This window comes from Prionailurus bengalensis, chromosome B2 (assembly GCF_016509475.1).
Source record: "Prionailurus bengalensis isolate Pbe53 chromosome B2, Fcat_Pben_1.1_paternal_pri, whole genome shotgun sequence".
NCBI lineage: Eukaryota > Metazoa > Chordata > Mammalia > Carnivora > Felidae > Prionailurus > Prionailurus bengalensis.
Window position 1 is genome coordinate 68267931 of NC_057349.1, and position 16257 is coordinate 68284187.

Here is a 16257-nt window from a genome sequence, read left to right on the forward strand (position 1 = left end):
AGTAAGTATCATACTATATTTATTTATTTAAAAAAATTTTAATGTTTATTTATTTTGAGGGAGAGAGTGAGGAGAGGGGAAGAGAGAGGAGAGAGAGAATCCCAAGCAGGCTCCGTGCTGTCAGTACAGGGCCCAATGCAGGGCTCGATCCCATAAATTGTGAGATTATGATCTGAGCTGAAACCAAGCGTCAGATGCTCAACTAACTGAGCCACCCAGGTGCTCCAGTATCATCCTATATTTAAATAAGAAGAGTGAATATCTCTGTGTCTTGTGAACAAAGTTAATACTCTAGTACTAAGATTTTCTTCAATCACATTATTCCTTCTGGTATCAACTTTTTAAAATTTCTAAAGAATGGCTCAGTAGACATATCAATTAACAGAACACATGAGGACTTTGCTCAGGTCTGTGGTGGTGGGTGGAGAGACATAAAACAGTCCCTGCCCTTGAGGAGTTCAAACTCGTACAGGAAAATAGAGTAAAGCAAGGAAGTGTTAAATAAAAATGTAGGTGCCAAGGGGTGCCTGGGTGCTCAGTTGGTTAAGCGTCTGACTTCGGCTCAGGTCATGATCTCATGGTTCCACGGGTTTGAGTCCTGCGTCGGGCTCTGTCCTGACAGTTAAGAGCCTGGAGTCTGCTTCAGATTCTGCATCTCCCTCTCTCTCTGCCCCTCCCCTGCTTGTACTCTGTATCTTTCTCTCTCAAAAATAAATAAACATTAAACAAATGTAAGTGCCAAAAACAGTGCAAAATTCAAAGCAGGGAGATATTGCTGCAGGCTCAAATAGGCTGTTAAGACATCATGGGGTCCATGGAGGAATCCACTAAGAGCTTGAAAGGAGAGTAGGATTTGGATAGGTAATGTGGAAAAGGCAGGATCTTCCGGGCAAGAGGGAAAGGCTAGGGGCCAGAATCCAGCATGAGTAGGGTATGGTCTGTATGCAGTGAGGAAGGGCATGGTAGCAGCAGTGGGATCATGGGTAACGGAGGCAAAGTTGGAAAGGTCAGGGGTTGAAATGCCTCAATTGATTAGTTTGGACTCTGTTTCCGTGAAGGTCCTGGCAGGAAACAGATGGCTCACTCATTGTGGGGTAATTTGAACAAAATTTAAAAAAGGATTACTTGGGGCGCCTGGGTGGCGCAGTCGGTTAAGCGTCCGACTTCAGCCAGGTCACGATCTCGCGGTCCGTGAGTTCGAGCCCCGCGTCGGGCTCTGGGCTGATGGCTCGGAGCCTGGAGCCTGTTTCCGATTCTGTGTCTCCCTCTCTCTCTGCCCCTCCCCCGTTCATGCTCTGTCTCTCTCTGTCCCAAAAATAAATAAATGTTGGGAAAAAAAAATTAAAAAAAAAAACATTAAAAAAAAAATAAAAAAGGATTACTTGCAGGCTGCCTAGGTGGCTCTCAGTTGGTTAAGCGTCTGACTCTGGCTCAGGTCATGATCTCGTTACTCCAGGGTTTGAGCCCCGTGTTGGGCTCTATGCTGACAGCTCAGAGCCTGGAGCCTGCTTCGGATTCTGTGTCTCCCTCTCTCTCTGCCCCTCCCCCGCTCATGCTCTGTCTGTCTGTCTCTCAAAAATAAGCATTAAAGAAATTAAAAAAAAAAAAAAAGGATTACTTGCTAAGTTGTGGGAAGAGCATAAGAGTAATCATAAGGCCAAGTGCCATACCAGGGCTGGTAACAGTGGGATGCTCAAAACACCCCTAGCCCAGGAGGGGTGAGAAGATGGAGTGGTTACCACAACAGAGACAGAGAAGGCTCTGTGGAAAGGCTGCCTGACAGGAGCTGAGATGAAGTTGAAGGAGGCTAATAGCCCTTGAAAACTTTGCAGGTTGGTGGTTGAGGGGAGGTGATAAATTCACTCACCTCATTCTGTCCTCACCCTCTGATCTCCTGCTCCCCACCGACTATTCCCACCGAGGAGTCAAGGCAAGTGATGTCAGTGATTCCAGCCTCTCCACTCAGCTTTCTGTACACAGAGCATGAGGGGGATCGGTAGGCAGAGGATATTCAGAAGGGTAAGAGGAAGATGTGGGAATCTTTTGAAAGTCATTGAACAGGCCTCAGTGTAAGAAAAGGAATTTTTCAGACTTATTAATCCAGCAGCCGTTATGCAAGTTAAAGAGGGGAAGAGGTTAGAGGCAGGGAAATCCATTAGGGAGATCAGATTTGACATTTTTCACAGTGTAAATTAGTAAGGTCCTGGAAGAGGTTGTTGGCAAAGGGAATAGAAATGAGGGAACAAATGTGAAAAGCATTATAAAGAATTGTCAGTAATTTATACAGCAAAATTTGTGTCTCTCTTAGTATTATCTTCAGATTTAGATTTCTAAATGTTATAAAATGTATGTGATTTGTGTTTAGAGTTTGTCTCTTTTCTTTAATCATTTTACTAATGTACTTTTCCTTGCTTTTAAAAAATTTTGATTTTCTTATTTGATATTCAGTTCTTGTTGAGAGTATAGCTTAGTGAGTGCTTCAGTAATTTAGTTTGAGAAATACTAACGCTTTATAGAATACCAAATAAGACTTCAAAATTCAGGTTGTTCTCTGATTGTGTTAGTATTTCCCTGTAACTAATAGTTTATCATAAATTTAAAAATCAAACTATTTTTTTAAATGTTTATTTATTTATTTTTGAGAGAGAGAGAGAGAGAGAGAGAGAGAGAGAGAGAGAGAAGGAGCACAAGTAGGGGAGGGGCAGAGAGAGAGACACAGACACAGAATCCGAAGCAGGCTCCAGGCTCCGATCTGTCAGCACAGAGCCCCACGTGGGGCTTGAACTCACGAACTGTGAGATCATGACCTGGGCCGAAGCTGGACACTTAACTGACTGAGCCACCCAGGCACCCCAGAATCAAACTATTTTAATTGCTCTATATCCCCTAAGTGAAAACACACTTTAGATACTTAGCACATAGTAGTGAATCTGTTTTATCTGCAAACATAGTGCCAACACCTGTCTCAATCTTTAGGGCCTATCCATTTCCCCTTTAGATACTCATTTACCTTTAGCGCAATATATGCATAATTTTCTGTCAAAATAACCTACACAGACCTCAGTGGCTGACATAATATCATAGCTCAGTCTCCATTATATGATCTTTCAAAAGTCAAGAGCATGCAGCATTCTATTTTGGGTACTTACCTCTCAGGGAAGTGTCTCTGTTTTATTCTCTGCAGAAAGATAAAAAGTAATTTTACCAGGAGAAAAATGTCAACTGAAGAGCTAAAGTCTATTTTCATTCCCTTTTCCCTTTAACTTCACTTCAACCAGGCTGTATAATGTTATTTTGCAAGAATAAAATTCTTGTTGGCCTTATCAGGTATCTCTAAGCATTTCTTCAACTAATCTTTATGCAGGAAGCCAATTCAAAAGGGGCGGGGGCTGGAGGACTGGGAGCTATCCAGGCCGTGTTCCAAATGTACAGCGTTTAGGCTCACCTGCTGAAGAAGATCCAGGTGCTCCTGGGAGTTGCTGAAATTTTTTCCAATGTCAAAGAGGCAGAAGGTCTCCTGCTGGCAGATGCTGACCCAGTTCTGGTATTCCCCTGGGTCAGGGATGCGGTCCAGAAAGATCCGATATGCTTCCCACACTGCTTCCTGACACACTGCAATGCAGTACCATTCATTAGGAGTAGAAAATGGCCACATCCTAAGATGATCCTTGTTTCCCAGCCCAAGCATAATCTTAGAACATGGAATATTCTTTCATGGCTTACGTGGATATGCTAATTTATAGGCCATAGAAATCAAGTCATTTAACAAATATTTATTGAGCCCCTATATATGTTATGGAGAAAAATAAAAGAAGGAAGATAGGGAATAGAGTACATATGTAGGTTGTAGTTTAAAATAGGACAGCTGAGGAAAGCCTCACTATAAAGGTGACTTCTGAGCAGTTTGGAGAAGGCCTCAAGGCTAGAGAATGCTCTGAGCATTGAAAGAACAGCAAAGAGGGCAGTGTGGCCAGAGCAAGGATAAGAGTAAAGGAAGGTGAAGACAGAAAGATGTGGTGAAGGGAGCAGGGATGGCATAGGGCTTTGTGGACCAGTAACTTCCAAACTGGGGCAAAGGTACCTGGCTATATTAAAGACTTCCCAAGGGGTAAACAGACACACAAACAATTTAAAGAGAATCAATTTCTAGGTCTCATTTTTTCCTATCATGCTCTCCTAAAGCCGGTCTGCCTAAGGATACACCTTTCCTTTTCCCTTTGGTCAGCATCCTCCCCCATTCATCCATCCCTAACTTACTGTGGCACAGTGCCTCTCGGTCATCACACAAAGGGACGACATGAAATAATAGTGTTGAGGTTAAGAAAGCAAGTGAACTGAGCTGAACATGTTTTTTGCAACAGGGTGGTTTCTGATTCTTTGCTTTCAACACATTACAAGTCCTAATGGAGTTGACAGCTGACAAGCCATTAAAAATGACAGATCATGATGTGATTGTTAGCATATAATGCTAAAGGAACTTAAAGAATAAAGATATTACTATAAAAACTCCATCTATTTCTATCTACTTATTTTACGTAACAAGTTTTCTCTGCATTTAAGTGAAACTAAGGAAAAGAATAGAGATAAAATTGATCCTAAATCCCGTCTCATTTTAGCAACACATAATATGAATAATAAGTAATGGTACACAAACTAATAGAGGAACAACACCAAAGTAACTCCATCTAAACAGAGGCTGAAGCTAATGAAGCTTTAGCTATAGGCCCTTCATTTAAACTGGCCTCTTCCCCAAGTCTTTGTATTTATAAACATTCCCCTAATTTTGTATTTATAAACATTAGTACTCACAAAAACCTATATCTGATCTTATATCTGCCAATATAAATTTACTTAAAATTTTTTGTTAAATTTGTATCTATTTGGGGGCACCTGGGTGGCTCAGTCAGTTAAGTGTCCAACTCTTGGTTTTGGCTCAGGTCATGATTCTGTGGTTTGTGAGATCAAGCCCTGCATCAGGCTCTGTGCTGATGGCATGGAGCCTGCTTGGGATTCTCTCTCTCCCTCTCTCTTTTCCCCTTCCCTGATCATGGTCTCTCTCTCTCTCTCTCTCTTTCTCTTTCTCTCAAATAAATAAATTTTTAAAAAGGCCTTAAAAGTTTGTATCTATTTGTTTTAATCAATTATATATTAAGAGTAATTATAAATGTAATTGAATCCAAAAGAAATTTCTTTGGAAACATAAAGCCTACAGTAATAGGAAAAAATAAAATCTGTAATTTAAATTTATATACATATTTTTGTTACTGAGAAGTATGTTAGAGTAGCCAATGACAGACTTTCAAGCATAAAATAAATTACATTAAGATAAGACTGAAGTGGGGAGTGGAGTAGAAACGTAGGTGTGTGGGGAAGAAGGATCCACGTTGCATTTCCTACTGTTAAGAAGAGTACATGAAGGCATGTACTTGTTGAGTCTTTGATGGTAACAATTGAGTGGCTATGGTAGATTCTACTGGATGCATAAAAATTCTCTAGTTTTTGTTTTATATTCAGTATCGATACTTACAACTCATCAAAAGTTACATATTATCCAATTATTTAAACTTACAATGAAAAGCTTTGGATGTTAACTGAAACCCATGTAAAGAGGTGCATCATTTAAAAATTATTTTACAGGATTAAGTGAAGGAAAAATAGTTAGATGACATCTTTCATAAGCAATTATAATATGTTGATTTTACTTCAGTAGGAATGGGAAACAATTGGAAGCTTTAAGGCAGAAGCTGACATCATCTGACTTTCTAAAGGAACTGCCTGCCTGCTGAGAGAAGGGACTGGGGGGAAGGAACACAGTGAGAGAAAACCAATTTGGAAACTCTTACTCCTATGTTTTATTTCCCTTCACTCCCCATTTTTATATGTCTGGAGTTTTCTTAACTTTCTGTTTTAACAGGCAAAGAGAATTCCTCACCAAAAGAAGCTCAGATCATCTACCAGCAGCAACCTCACCAGAACCCACAAAGCCAGGAGTGGGTGCTGTCCCCACCAACCCAAATGTGTCATTGAGTTTTCCACATCTGGGGAAGTGACAGGGGTCAGCACACCTGGAGAGCAAGCCAATAGCCTCACCAGGAGAACACACGTTTGTGAATGTTATCTCTCTCTCCTGTCAGGCAAGGATTGGAGGGTTGTAATGCCTCTCCTAATACCAGCCATCATGCAGTCTTTTGATCTTCACCTCTACTCAAGAGTCTACATATCATGCAAAAAGGAAACAACACTTGAATATTTTGAGACTTGCCCAAACCTTAAGAGTTGTGTATCCAGTCCAAGCAAACCAGTTGTCCTTGCTACCCTTCTCATCTGTTTACTCCACACTCTCTTTTGGAGGTGTTACACTGACCTTCCATCTCTACCCAATGCACCTGCTAATTTAGTTCAAAACACATTTAATTGCCAGAGATAGAGGATTTCCATGTATATAAAATCAACTAGCGCTGCCTTTCGGGTCTTAGTGTTGGTGACTTTCACTGATAATATCTGTGTGTGGAACATCTGGAAGAACATAATATGATAATCCTTCTATTTACTAGTCTGACATGTCTGTGGGCATGTTGCTTTTGGTCTCAGATTAAGTCTTCCTTTTATTTCAGTCCAGTTTAAGGTTTGTTTTTGGTGCCTGTATCTTCCTAGCTCTGCTCCTATCTCTGCTGCCCTTTCTCCTACTTCAGGGACACACAAGACCCCCATCCCCATTAAAATCCACTTTTCACAAAGGCTCTGAGAGAACTTTCCACTTGAAGCACAAATACCTGAAGCTGTTTAAGGAATTATTTCCCGGAGAGGAGAGATCACAGTCAACACCACAAAAATATAAAAAGCTATAAGAGAATATTATAAAAAAAATCATATGCCAACAAATTGGGCAATCTGGAAGAAATGGACAAATTCCTAGAAACATATGAACTACTAAAACTGAAACAGGAAGAAATAGAAAACTTGAAAAGACCAATAACCAGCAAAGAAATGGAGTCAGTAATAAAAAATCTCCCAACAAACAGAAGTCCAGGGCTAGAGAGCTTCCCAGGAGAATTCTACCAAACGTTTAAAGAAGAGTTAATTCTTTTCAAACTGTTCCAAAAAACAGAAATGGAAGGAAAACTTCCCAACTCATTCTACAAGGTCAGCATTACCTTAATTCCAAAACCAGACAAAGACCCCACTAAAAAAAGATCTACAGGCCACTATCCCCAATGAACACGGATGCAAAAATTGTCAATAAAATATTAGCAAATCAAATTCAACAGTACATTAAAAGAAACATTCACCACAATCAAGTGGGATTTATTCCTTGGTTACAAGGGTGGTTCAATATTTGTAAATCAATCAATGTGATACACCACATTAATAAATACATATGATCCTCTCAATAGATACAGAAAAAGCATTTGGCAAAATACAGCATCTATTCTTGATAAAAACCCTCAATAAAGTACGGATAGAGGGAACATACATTAACATTATAAAGGCCATACATGAAAGGACCACAGTTAGTATAATCCTCAATAGGGAAAAACTGACAGCTTTTCCTCCTTGGTCAGGAACAAGCCAGGGATGTTGACTCTCATCACTGTTATTTAACATAGTACTGGAAGTCCTAGCCTCAGCAACCAGACAATAAAAATAAATAAAAGGCATCCCAATTGGCAAGGAAGAAGTAAAACTTTCACTATTTGCAGAGGACATGTAGAAAATCCAAAAGACTCTACCAAAAAATTGCTAGAACTGATACACAAATTCAGTAAAGTCACAGGATACAAAATCAATGTACAGAAATCTGTTGAATTTCTATACACCAATAATGAAGCAGCAGAAAGATAAAGGAATCAATCCCATTTATAACTGTACTCCAAACCATAAGATATCTAGGAATAAAGTAACCAAAGAGGTAATAAATTTGTACTCTGAAAACTAGAAAACACTTATGAAAGAAATTGAAGATGACACAAAGAAATGGAAAGACTTGCATGGATTATAAGAACAAATATTGTTACAAAGTCTTTAGTACTAATTGACAAAACAGGAAAGAATATCCAATGGAATGACTGTCTCTTCAGCAAATGGTGTCAGGAAAACTGGACAGCAACATGCAGAAAAATGAATCTGGACCATTTGCTTACACCATACACAAAGATAAACTCAAAACTGATGAAAGACCTAAATGTGAGACAGGAAACCACCAAAATCCTAGAGAAGAAAATAGGCAGCAACCTCTTTGACTTTGGCCATAGCAACTTCTTACTAGACATGTCTCCAGAGGCAAGGGAACTAAAAGCAAAAATGAACTATCGGGACCTCATCAAGATAAAAAGAAGGAAACAACCAGCAAAATAAAAGGCAACTGACAGGATGGGAGAATATATTTGCAAATGATATATCTGAAAAAGGGTTAGTATCCAAAATCTATAAAGAACTTAGCAAACTCAACACCCAAAAAACAAATAATCTAGTTAAGAAATATATACTGGAATATTACTCAGTCATAAAAAATAATGAGATCTTGCCATTTGCAATGATGTGGATGGAGCTAGAGTGTATTATGCTAAGTGAAATTAAGTCAGAGAAGGACAAATACCATATGATTTCGTTCATATGTGGAATTTAAGAAATGAAACAGGTGAACATATGGAAAAAAAGAGAGAGAAGGAAACCATAAAACAAACTCTTTAAAAAATTTTTTTTAATGTTTCACTTATTTTTGAGAGAGAGAGAGAGAGTGCAACAGAGTGCTAGATGGGGAGGGTGAGAGAGAGAGGGAGACATAGAGTCTGAAGCAGGCTCCAGGCTTTGAGCTATTAGCACAGAGCCCAATGTGGGGCTCGAACCCAGGAACCATAAGAGCAGAAGTCAGATGCTTAACTGACTGAGCCACCCAGGTGCCCCAACAAACTCTTAATCATAGAGAACAAATCGAAATTTGCTGGAGGGGAGGTGGGTGAGGGATGGGTTAAATGGATGATGGGTATTAAGGAGAATACTTGTTGTGATGAGTACTGGGTGTTATATGTAAGTGATGAATCACTAAATTCTACTCCTGAAACTAATATCACATCATATACTAACTAATTGTAGTTTAAATAAAAACTTGAACTAAAAAAGAAAAAAAATAATTTCCCTGAGGCATTGTAGTTTATAGTGATTAAAAAGTTAAGGATGAAACAGGGACCAGTAGCTTTTCTTTAGACTTTTTGAGGAGCAGGGTTTTTTTGTGACTCCTTTGATGTCATTTTTCTGGCCTCTTGGAAGTTTAAGCACAAAGTAGGAGGTGCAGAATCCTTCTGTGACTGGGAGAACAGGAGCACAGTGCATGCCCTACCAGGAAAGCCCCTTATCCTTACCAAGGGAGCATAAGAAGAATCCCTTGAAAGTTGAAGCATTTAAGGATCTCAGGGCTGGGAGGAGTCTGAAAACTTCTGAAAGCTGGATTTTTCTAACCCTTTAACTTAGTTGTTAAGTTATTTAACTTACTGCATCATCCTTCCTTGAATCTACCAGAAGAGATTTCCAAAGGGATTCTAGGCAAATCCAGAACCTTGCCTCCCTAGTCTTCCCACAGTTGCTGGCCAATGCCTGAAATCTGGCCACAGAGTCTCAGTCTTTCTCTTGAATCGCATATGGTAGGCTGTTTGGCGATGTGGGAAGAACCCTAGGGAACATGTGTCCTGGAGGCCAGGCATGCCCTGGGATAATTATTTACATTTGGAAAGATCAGGTTAGACCAATGGTATGTAAAAACGTCCACCACAGGGTTGGGTATGCATTAGATGGAGAGATAACACACTGGAGTAGGAGTCAATGCTGGGTTCTAACTTTGCTCTGCCACCAATGATGCCTCTGACTGAGCATGTCACCTCACTTTTCAAATGTGTACAATGGGGGTGTTGGCTAGATATTCTCTAGACCAGTGCTTCTAAAACCTTAGAGTGAAAATGAATTACCTGGGAATCTTATTAAAATACAGATTCTGGACATGGATACGGTGGGGTGAAAGTAGGTCTGTATTTCTAACAAGTAGCCAGATGCTTGTGATACGGCTGATCTATGGATGACAAATGGAGAAGGAAGAACTAGGATTCTATCTTAAACTTTCTCTAAGTCATAAATTAATGTGGAAGGAAGATCTAGCTTTTGTGGTTGGGAGAGGTAGAGAGAGAGAAGAAGAGAAAGAAGAAGAAAAGGAAGAAGAAGGGAAGGAAGAGGAAGAGGAGGAGGAGGATAATGGAGACAGGGAGGTGTAAAGGGAAGAGGAAGACGGGGAGGCAGAGGATGGAGAGGGGTAGGCGGTTTGAAGGGAGGAAATCAAAAGCAGGGAGTTTGCCTGGGTAGGAGCCCAGGGTTCCCCTGGGAGACTACCAGAAAGACTTGCGGTCTTGCATTTGTGCTTTGGGATGAGCATGTTTATGATTCTACCATGAGGCTCAGAACACGTTCATTTGTGGTGCTGTAAGTATTGGAAAAACAAATATCTCAATATTTCATTTGATTTGATGAATGTGGAAGCTTTCTCTCCTACGTTTGAAAGACGTCAAAAGATAATTTTGTAAAAGCAGCAACAAAAATGGTAAGTGGGTAACTCTGTCAAAGGAATACCACGTTGTAGCTAGGTCTTATTTCTTGTTTCTTTGTGAACCAATTTGTTAGACTGAAGAACCCATGCTGATGAATAGTAAATTTCATACCACCCAGGGGCAGCCATAAAGATAATGGACTGCTGTTGCCACGGGGAGAAAAACAGTGGTTTGTTTCATCCAGGAAAGCAAAAATGCAAATGGCAAACCTAATCAAGAACGAAGAGTTAGGGATACAATTCAGAGTTAAAAACTTGGTTATAGCAATAAGTAGCCTATTTTCTAAATACCTGCGATGAATCCTATTTGTGAATGTCATAAAGAATTAGAAGTTACCTTAAAATAGCAGTATTGTGTTCATATTCAATGTGATGCATATACTATGTATTTTACTTCCATCCATGAACAAATAACATGAAATATACCAGTGCCATTATCTGATCAATGTGTAAACACATTCAAAATGAATGGTTTATACATGATTGTCTTTTCTTCGCATGCCCAATGGCCTGTTTGCTTCCTGTGTCCATCAATAAGCGTTTACTCAGAAACTGCTATGCAGAGGTGCTATGCTAGGACCTAAGCATAATAATATAGTGTACTTTGTTTCCTATAATTGGAGTTCTCCTTCTGACTGTGATCCAGTACTTGTCATTTCTCTGTGGGTATGGCTTCTGTCAGAAAGCAAATATCTGTTCCACATAAAATGAGACATATGAGGAACATAAGGCTTGATATTTTTGAGACAGTTATACCTCCAAAACCCAGTAAAAACTCCCCAGACTAACTCAATCTTTGTACATTTTACAGATGTAAATACTCAAGAATTTTGTAGGATGTTAGTATCATGAAATGGGTTCTCTGTTGTCATAATTTGTAATACATCACAGGCTAGAATTGAACCAGCATGCACTAGTTAATGGGCTTGAAATAGAGCAGGTTGACTGTGCTTTTTAGGAATGGAAACAATTATCTAATGTGATGAATGAAGGTGGACATCAGAAAACCTCCTCAACTTTCACATGGAAGATGAATTGAATTTAGGTTTCAGTTAGATATTTTTGCACTATTTGGAGCAACCTGGGGGATTTAATAGTATCTACTAAAGGTTCTTTTTTGTGTTCTGTTTTTCATTTAAAGAAGAAGCCATGGGGACTTTTTCATCTGTAGTAAGTGAATGACAAGGATAGCCACTGATGGCTGTGGTATGCTTGAAGTCCATCATGATTTCTGAGAAAGCCCCAAGAATTCTGTTATGCTGTCTTGGGGTGAAAACTGTACTTTAACTCTGCTGGAAATCACAGTCATTGTGTTGTAAATCCTGATAACATCCCTGCATTACATCTCAGTAACCACTGTTAATTTGTGACTCCTGTGCACTTTGGATGTGCCTTCAGGTTTCCAAACTTCAGCACTTTTTTCTGGGTCAGCAATAAACAACTTAAACTCAACAAGAAAGGAGAGAGCATCTGGATTGTAATGTTGCTTTTGAAAAATGAAATCCTAAGTCATAAATCAACCTGCTCAGATTCCTGACGTTGCAATCATTCTGTGCTTCTTACTTAACAATGATAACATTAAAATTCAATATTGGGCTTTGGCAAAAATAAAACAAAGTGGTAATACCCAGAGGCCAAGGCCCCCTGGTGACTCATTAAATGCCTTAATAGTTCTGGGTTGCACAAGACATCATTTTAAACATAAGAGCAGACATCTACCATAGTTTTGAATGTTTACTATTCATTACTCTCAGGTCACTTGACTGATTTCTGTAACTCTTGTGACTAAATGAGAGACTCTGGAAGTTTTGGGCTAAAGACAATGTATGACTGAATGAAAAGGAAGGGATAAAAAGAATGAGAGGCTAAACAGGTTTCATCTCTTTCCTTACCTCTCAATCTATAATAAGCTTGAAGACTGGCTAAAATCTGTTTCATGGATTCCTGTGGACAGACTTTAACCCCGGCTGGGAAAAATGTTGATCTTTTGGGTCGATGCTTAGCCAAATCGAATATTCGTTTCATGGTTGACACTTGGTACATTTTTGTAGTACTTTCAGTTGTTTTGATTCTTGGGGCATTGTCTACATCTTTAGTTTCAGAATGGTATGTTTTAATGGAGAGATCTGTAAAAGAAAAATTGATTCCTGGTGAATATATACATTGACATATGTGAAACATATGATAAATGAATGGAACAAACTAAAAGTTATAATCCTCTGGTTTATTCAAGTTCTACTTTGGAGCAACTGCCGAATTCCAGTGACAAGGCATTTTCATAAATAAGGGAATAGCATAATGAGCCGATCAAGTGTATTTAAAAAAAAAAACCAACATCTCAAATCATCTTGCCTTTAGGAACTGCCAAATATTGAAACCATTTCCCACACATCTCTAAAAATCACTCCCCACTTAGCACTCAAGCCTCCCGAGAGATGCCTCTTTTGATAGACATTATAATTCAAGTGGGGAAAGATAGCACATTGTGGTACCCAGAGGTACACTCTGGATGAGGAAGTGGAGAACTTCTAAAAACCTAGGGGGAAAAATGCAACAAACAACCTTCCTGCCTGTGAATGGCAGCACTAGGATTTCTGTGGGCGGGGCTCAGAGGGTGGCAATCTGGTAGCAATCTGGTGGAAAGTGAGTTGGGGCAAAGACACATCTTAGAGTCAACTTTACAGAGCAAGTTTGATATTTTATGGAGAGAGGTGAGAGGAATGAAAGGGAGTATGAAGAGATCAGGTTGGCAGAGGATTTAACTCCCTGAGCCATTTCATCCTGCTGGCACCGCTGTGTCTGTTAGGGTAAGGTCTACACTTCATTTTTAACTCTCTGGACCTCTGTAACAATAACTTACATTCACGGAGTCCTTTCTTACTTCGAATTTTTTTCCTAGGCGTCATATTATTTCACAAAACTCTACTGTGTTGATGAAACAGATTATATGTTTCTGGGTTTATCACACAGTAGGGTACTGAGGCTTGGAGGTGTTGGAGCATGTTAATAGGGGTCAGATATCAATTACCTCTCTCCCACTCCACCTCTTTCCTTCTATGTCTTCCACTTAAGAAAGGAATAATTGATGAACAGTTGGGACCACTCACTATGGCCCCTTGAGACCCTAACCATGTGGCTTACTGAGACTTCTATTCCCATTTTACTAAAGAAGCATCTCAAACTCTAATCTTCTGGCATAGACAACGGAATCAAGCAGAAATCCAAGTAGGGCAGCTGCGGAGGAACTCAAATCTTGCCACAAAGCATAAAAGTCCCTCCTTCATTACAGGGAATGGACTGAGTCCTGTGGGAACACATATTCTCTGTCATTTTGAGGCATCTTAGAGTACTCTGTCAATCTTGGACAGTGATAAATTCCCAGGAATCTCCAGGAAGAAAGGGAGCTTATGGATTAATTTGCTTACCCAGCCACACATCTAACCAATAAATCATCATCTCTGAGTAGAATATAGGCATCAGCAACTTTTGAAGGTCTCTAGGTGATTCTAATATGCATGCAGGTTTGGGAAAACACTGCTCTAAGGATCTGTAAGAGCATTTTCAGGGGACAAGTCAAGACAACCCATGTCAAAATGGCTTAAACAATAAGGAAGTTATTATCACATAGAAAGGAAAGCTAATGGTAAGGAATGCCTGGTGAAAACAAAGCTCTGACTCTGCCTTTCTGCCACTGTCTCTTTGTTCAGTCCCCTCACGTGGTGATTATATCTGTAGGCTGGCTTCCACTGAATTAAACATGCTTACCCTTGTTCATTTTGAAAAATAACCTTTCTCTACAGTGTGGCTGACTTATGCCACATGCCTGGACCAATACCAGTTGCCAAGGGATATGCCAGTGCTATTGGCTTGAGTTGAGTGATCACAGAGTAGGGGACTGAAATTACCCTGAGTGGCTCATTCTAACTGTGGAGGAGGTGGAGGCCATTTTCCTTGAGTTAGGCTGGTTGCATGGCTGAGTGGAAGGTATCCACTGAACACAGGCAAGTGCAAGAAGGAGACAGGAGCTGAGTATACAGTGCTCACTGAAGCTGGTAAAATGGGAATTTTAGTTTAGGAATGTTAATTTCTAATAACCTTTCACACACTCACAGATTTCAGTGTAGGTCACAGAAAAAAGTTTTTGTAATTACAATTCATTTGCCACTAAGATTAGAAAAAAAAATGTGGGTCATTAGATAATTCTAGGCCTATCCAGTATGGTAAGCACAGACCATGCTTTGGGAAACTGTACTCTTCATTCATCCTGCACATCTTCTCATAGTGCCTGCCTGTAATGTTGGTCTTGCTTTCCACTTTGTCACCCCTACAATATCCTGCCCTTTGGGGTTGGTATGGTTCTTACTTTGTTTTTTAAAAATGTTTATTTATTTATTTTAAGAGAGAGAGAGAGAGATGGAGAGTGGGCAGGGGAAGGGCAGAGAGAGAGGGAGAGAAAAAATCCCAAGCAGGCTCTGTGCTGTCAGCATGGGGCCTGATGTGGGGCTTGATTCACAAACCATGAGCTCATGGCCTGAGCCGAAATCAAGTGTGGGATGTTTAACCAACTGAGCCACCCAGATGCCACCTGTTCTTGCTTTTTAATGTTATGCTCTGTTAGAACCTGCTGAATAATTTGCTTTGGGAATAGTATTTACTCCACCTTGGCTCTGGGAACAGTGCCCCTGTCCTGGAATTGTTCCTACTTGGATTATTCTGGATCTTAACACTTTGCTCATATCCAGGCTTGCTCACATAGGACTGCTGGATCCAGGTCTTTGGACTTCATTTTACCAGGATAGGATTAGAAGGAGGTGAAAAAGTTCCAGATTTGCTCTGCTTCCCAGAATCCCATGAGCTCTGACCTGTTCCTTTTTCCCCACTGGGATCAATCTTCCCTATTCTTCACATGTCAAATACACATAGCCAGTGATCAACAATGAGGGTGAATTAGGGTGAAGTGAGACTTGGTTTGCTTGGGATATCCTGGTTTATTTGGAGCTATCCCTTCATTCTCAAATGTATCCCTGTTTGGAAAATACATTTATACGGTCACTGAATTTTTAATATCTCCTTGGTAAGGGAGACCCATGGCAAATATCCTACAAATGATTGTCTCCCTCATCTAGGAAGCACTTTGTTTCACTTTAAAAATCTCTACTTAGGTAATTCTTTGTGTTGAAAATTACCTTCCAGTAGCTTCTGCACAGTAGTCCTATCTCTGCCCTCTGGAATAGCAAAGGTCAAGTTGACAGTGCCTCATATTTCCTCTATGCTATGCATTTCTCTACTTTAGGTTAACCATCTTCCACCTTTCTCTGGTGTCCTTTCTCACATGAGTAATAGACACTTCAGCCTGTGTTCCTCTAGACACATAGAAACGACCGCAGGGGATCATTTGTGATGATACTATCACTTGGGCAGGGATCAGAATCTTCTGCCTGTGTCTTGACCCTAAGTCATCACTAGAAAAGAGGTAGGCAAAGTCTCTGAGAACACAGACTAAGGGTTACCTGTGTTCAAAAATATTTATAGAAGAGGCCACACTTACAAAGTCTGTGTCTTTCCCAAGGAATTCAAGTAAAATAAACCCAAAATTTAAAGATTGAAACATGGAATGTTACAGATTTCAATGAGGTAAAAAGAGCTGATATTTATTGGTGCTAATGAAA

General features: G+C 39.9%; 1 protein-coding gene across 2 annotated transcripts in view; it reads right to left on the minus strand.

Moving 5' to 3' along the window:
• Positions 1–16257, minus strand: part of IMPG1 (interphotoreceptor matrix proteoglycan 1) — a 140164-nt gene that overhangs the window by 102109 nt on the left and 21798 nt on the right. The window contains exons 2-4 of one of the 2 annotated variants that reach the window (XM_043591860.1): positions 12481–12714; positions 3446–3612; positions 3150–3178 (exon numbers count right to left, since the gene is read on the minus strand). In XM_043591860.1, the coding sequence (XP_043447795.1) occupies positions 3150–3178; positions 3446–3612; positions 12481–12714 (430 nt within the window). The remainder of the gene's footprint in view (positions 1–3149; positions 3179–3445; positions 3613–12480; positions 12715–16257) is intronic. The other variant, XM_043591861.1, reaches the window with a different exon arrangement.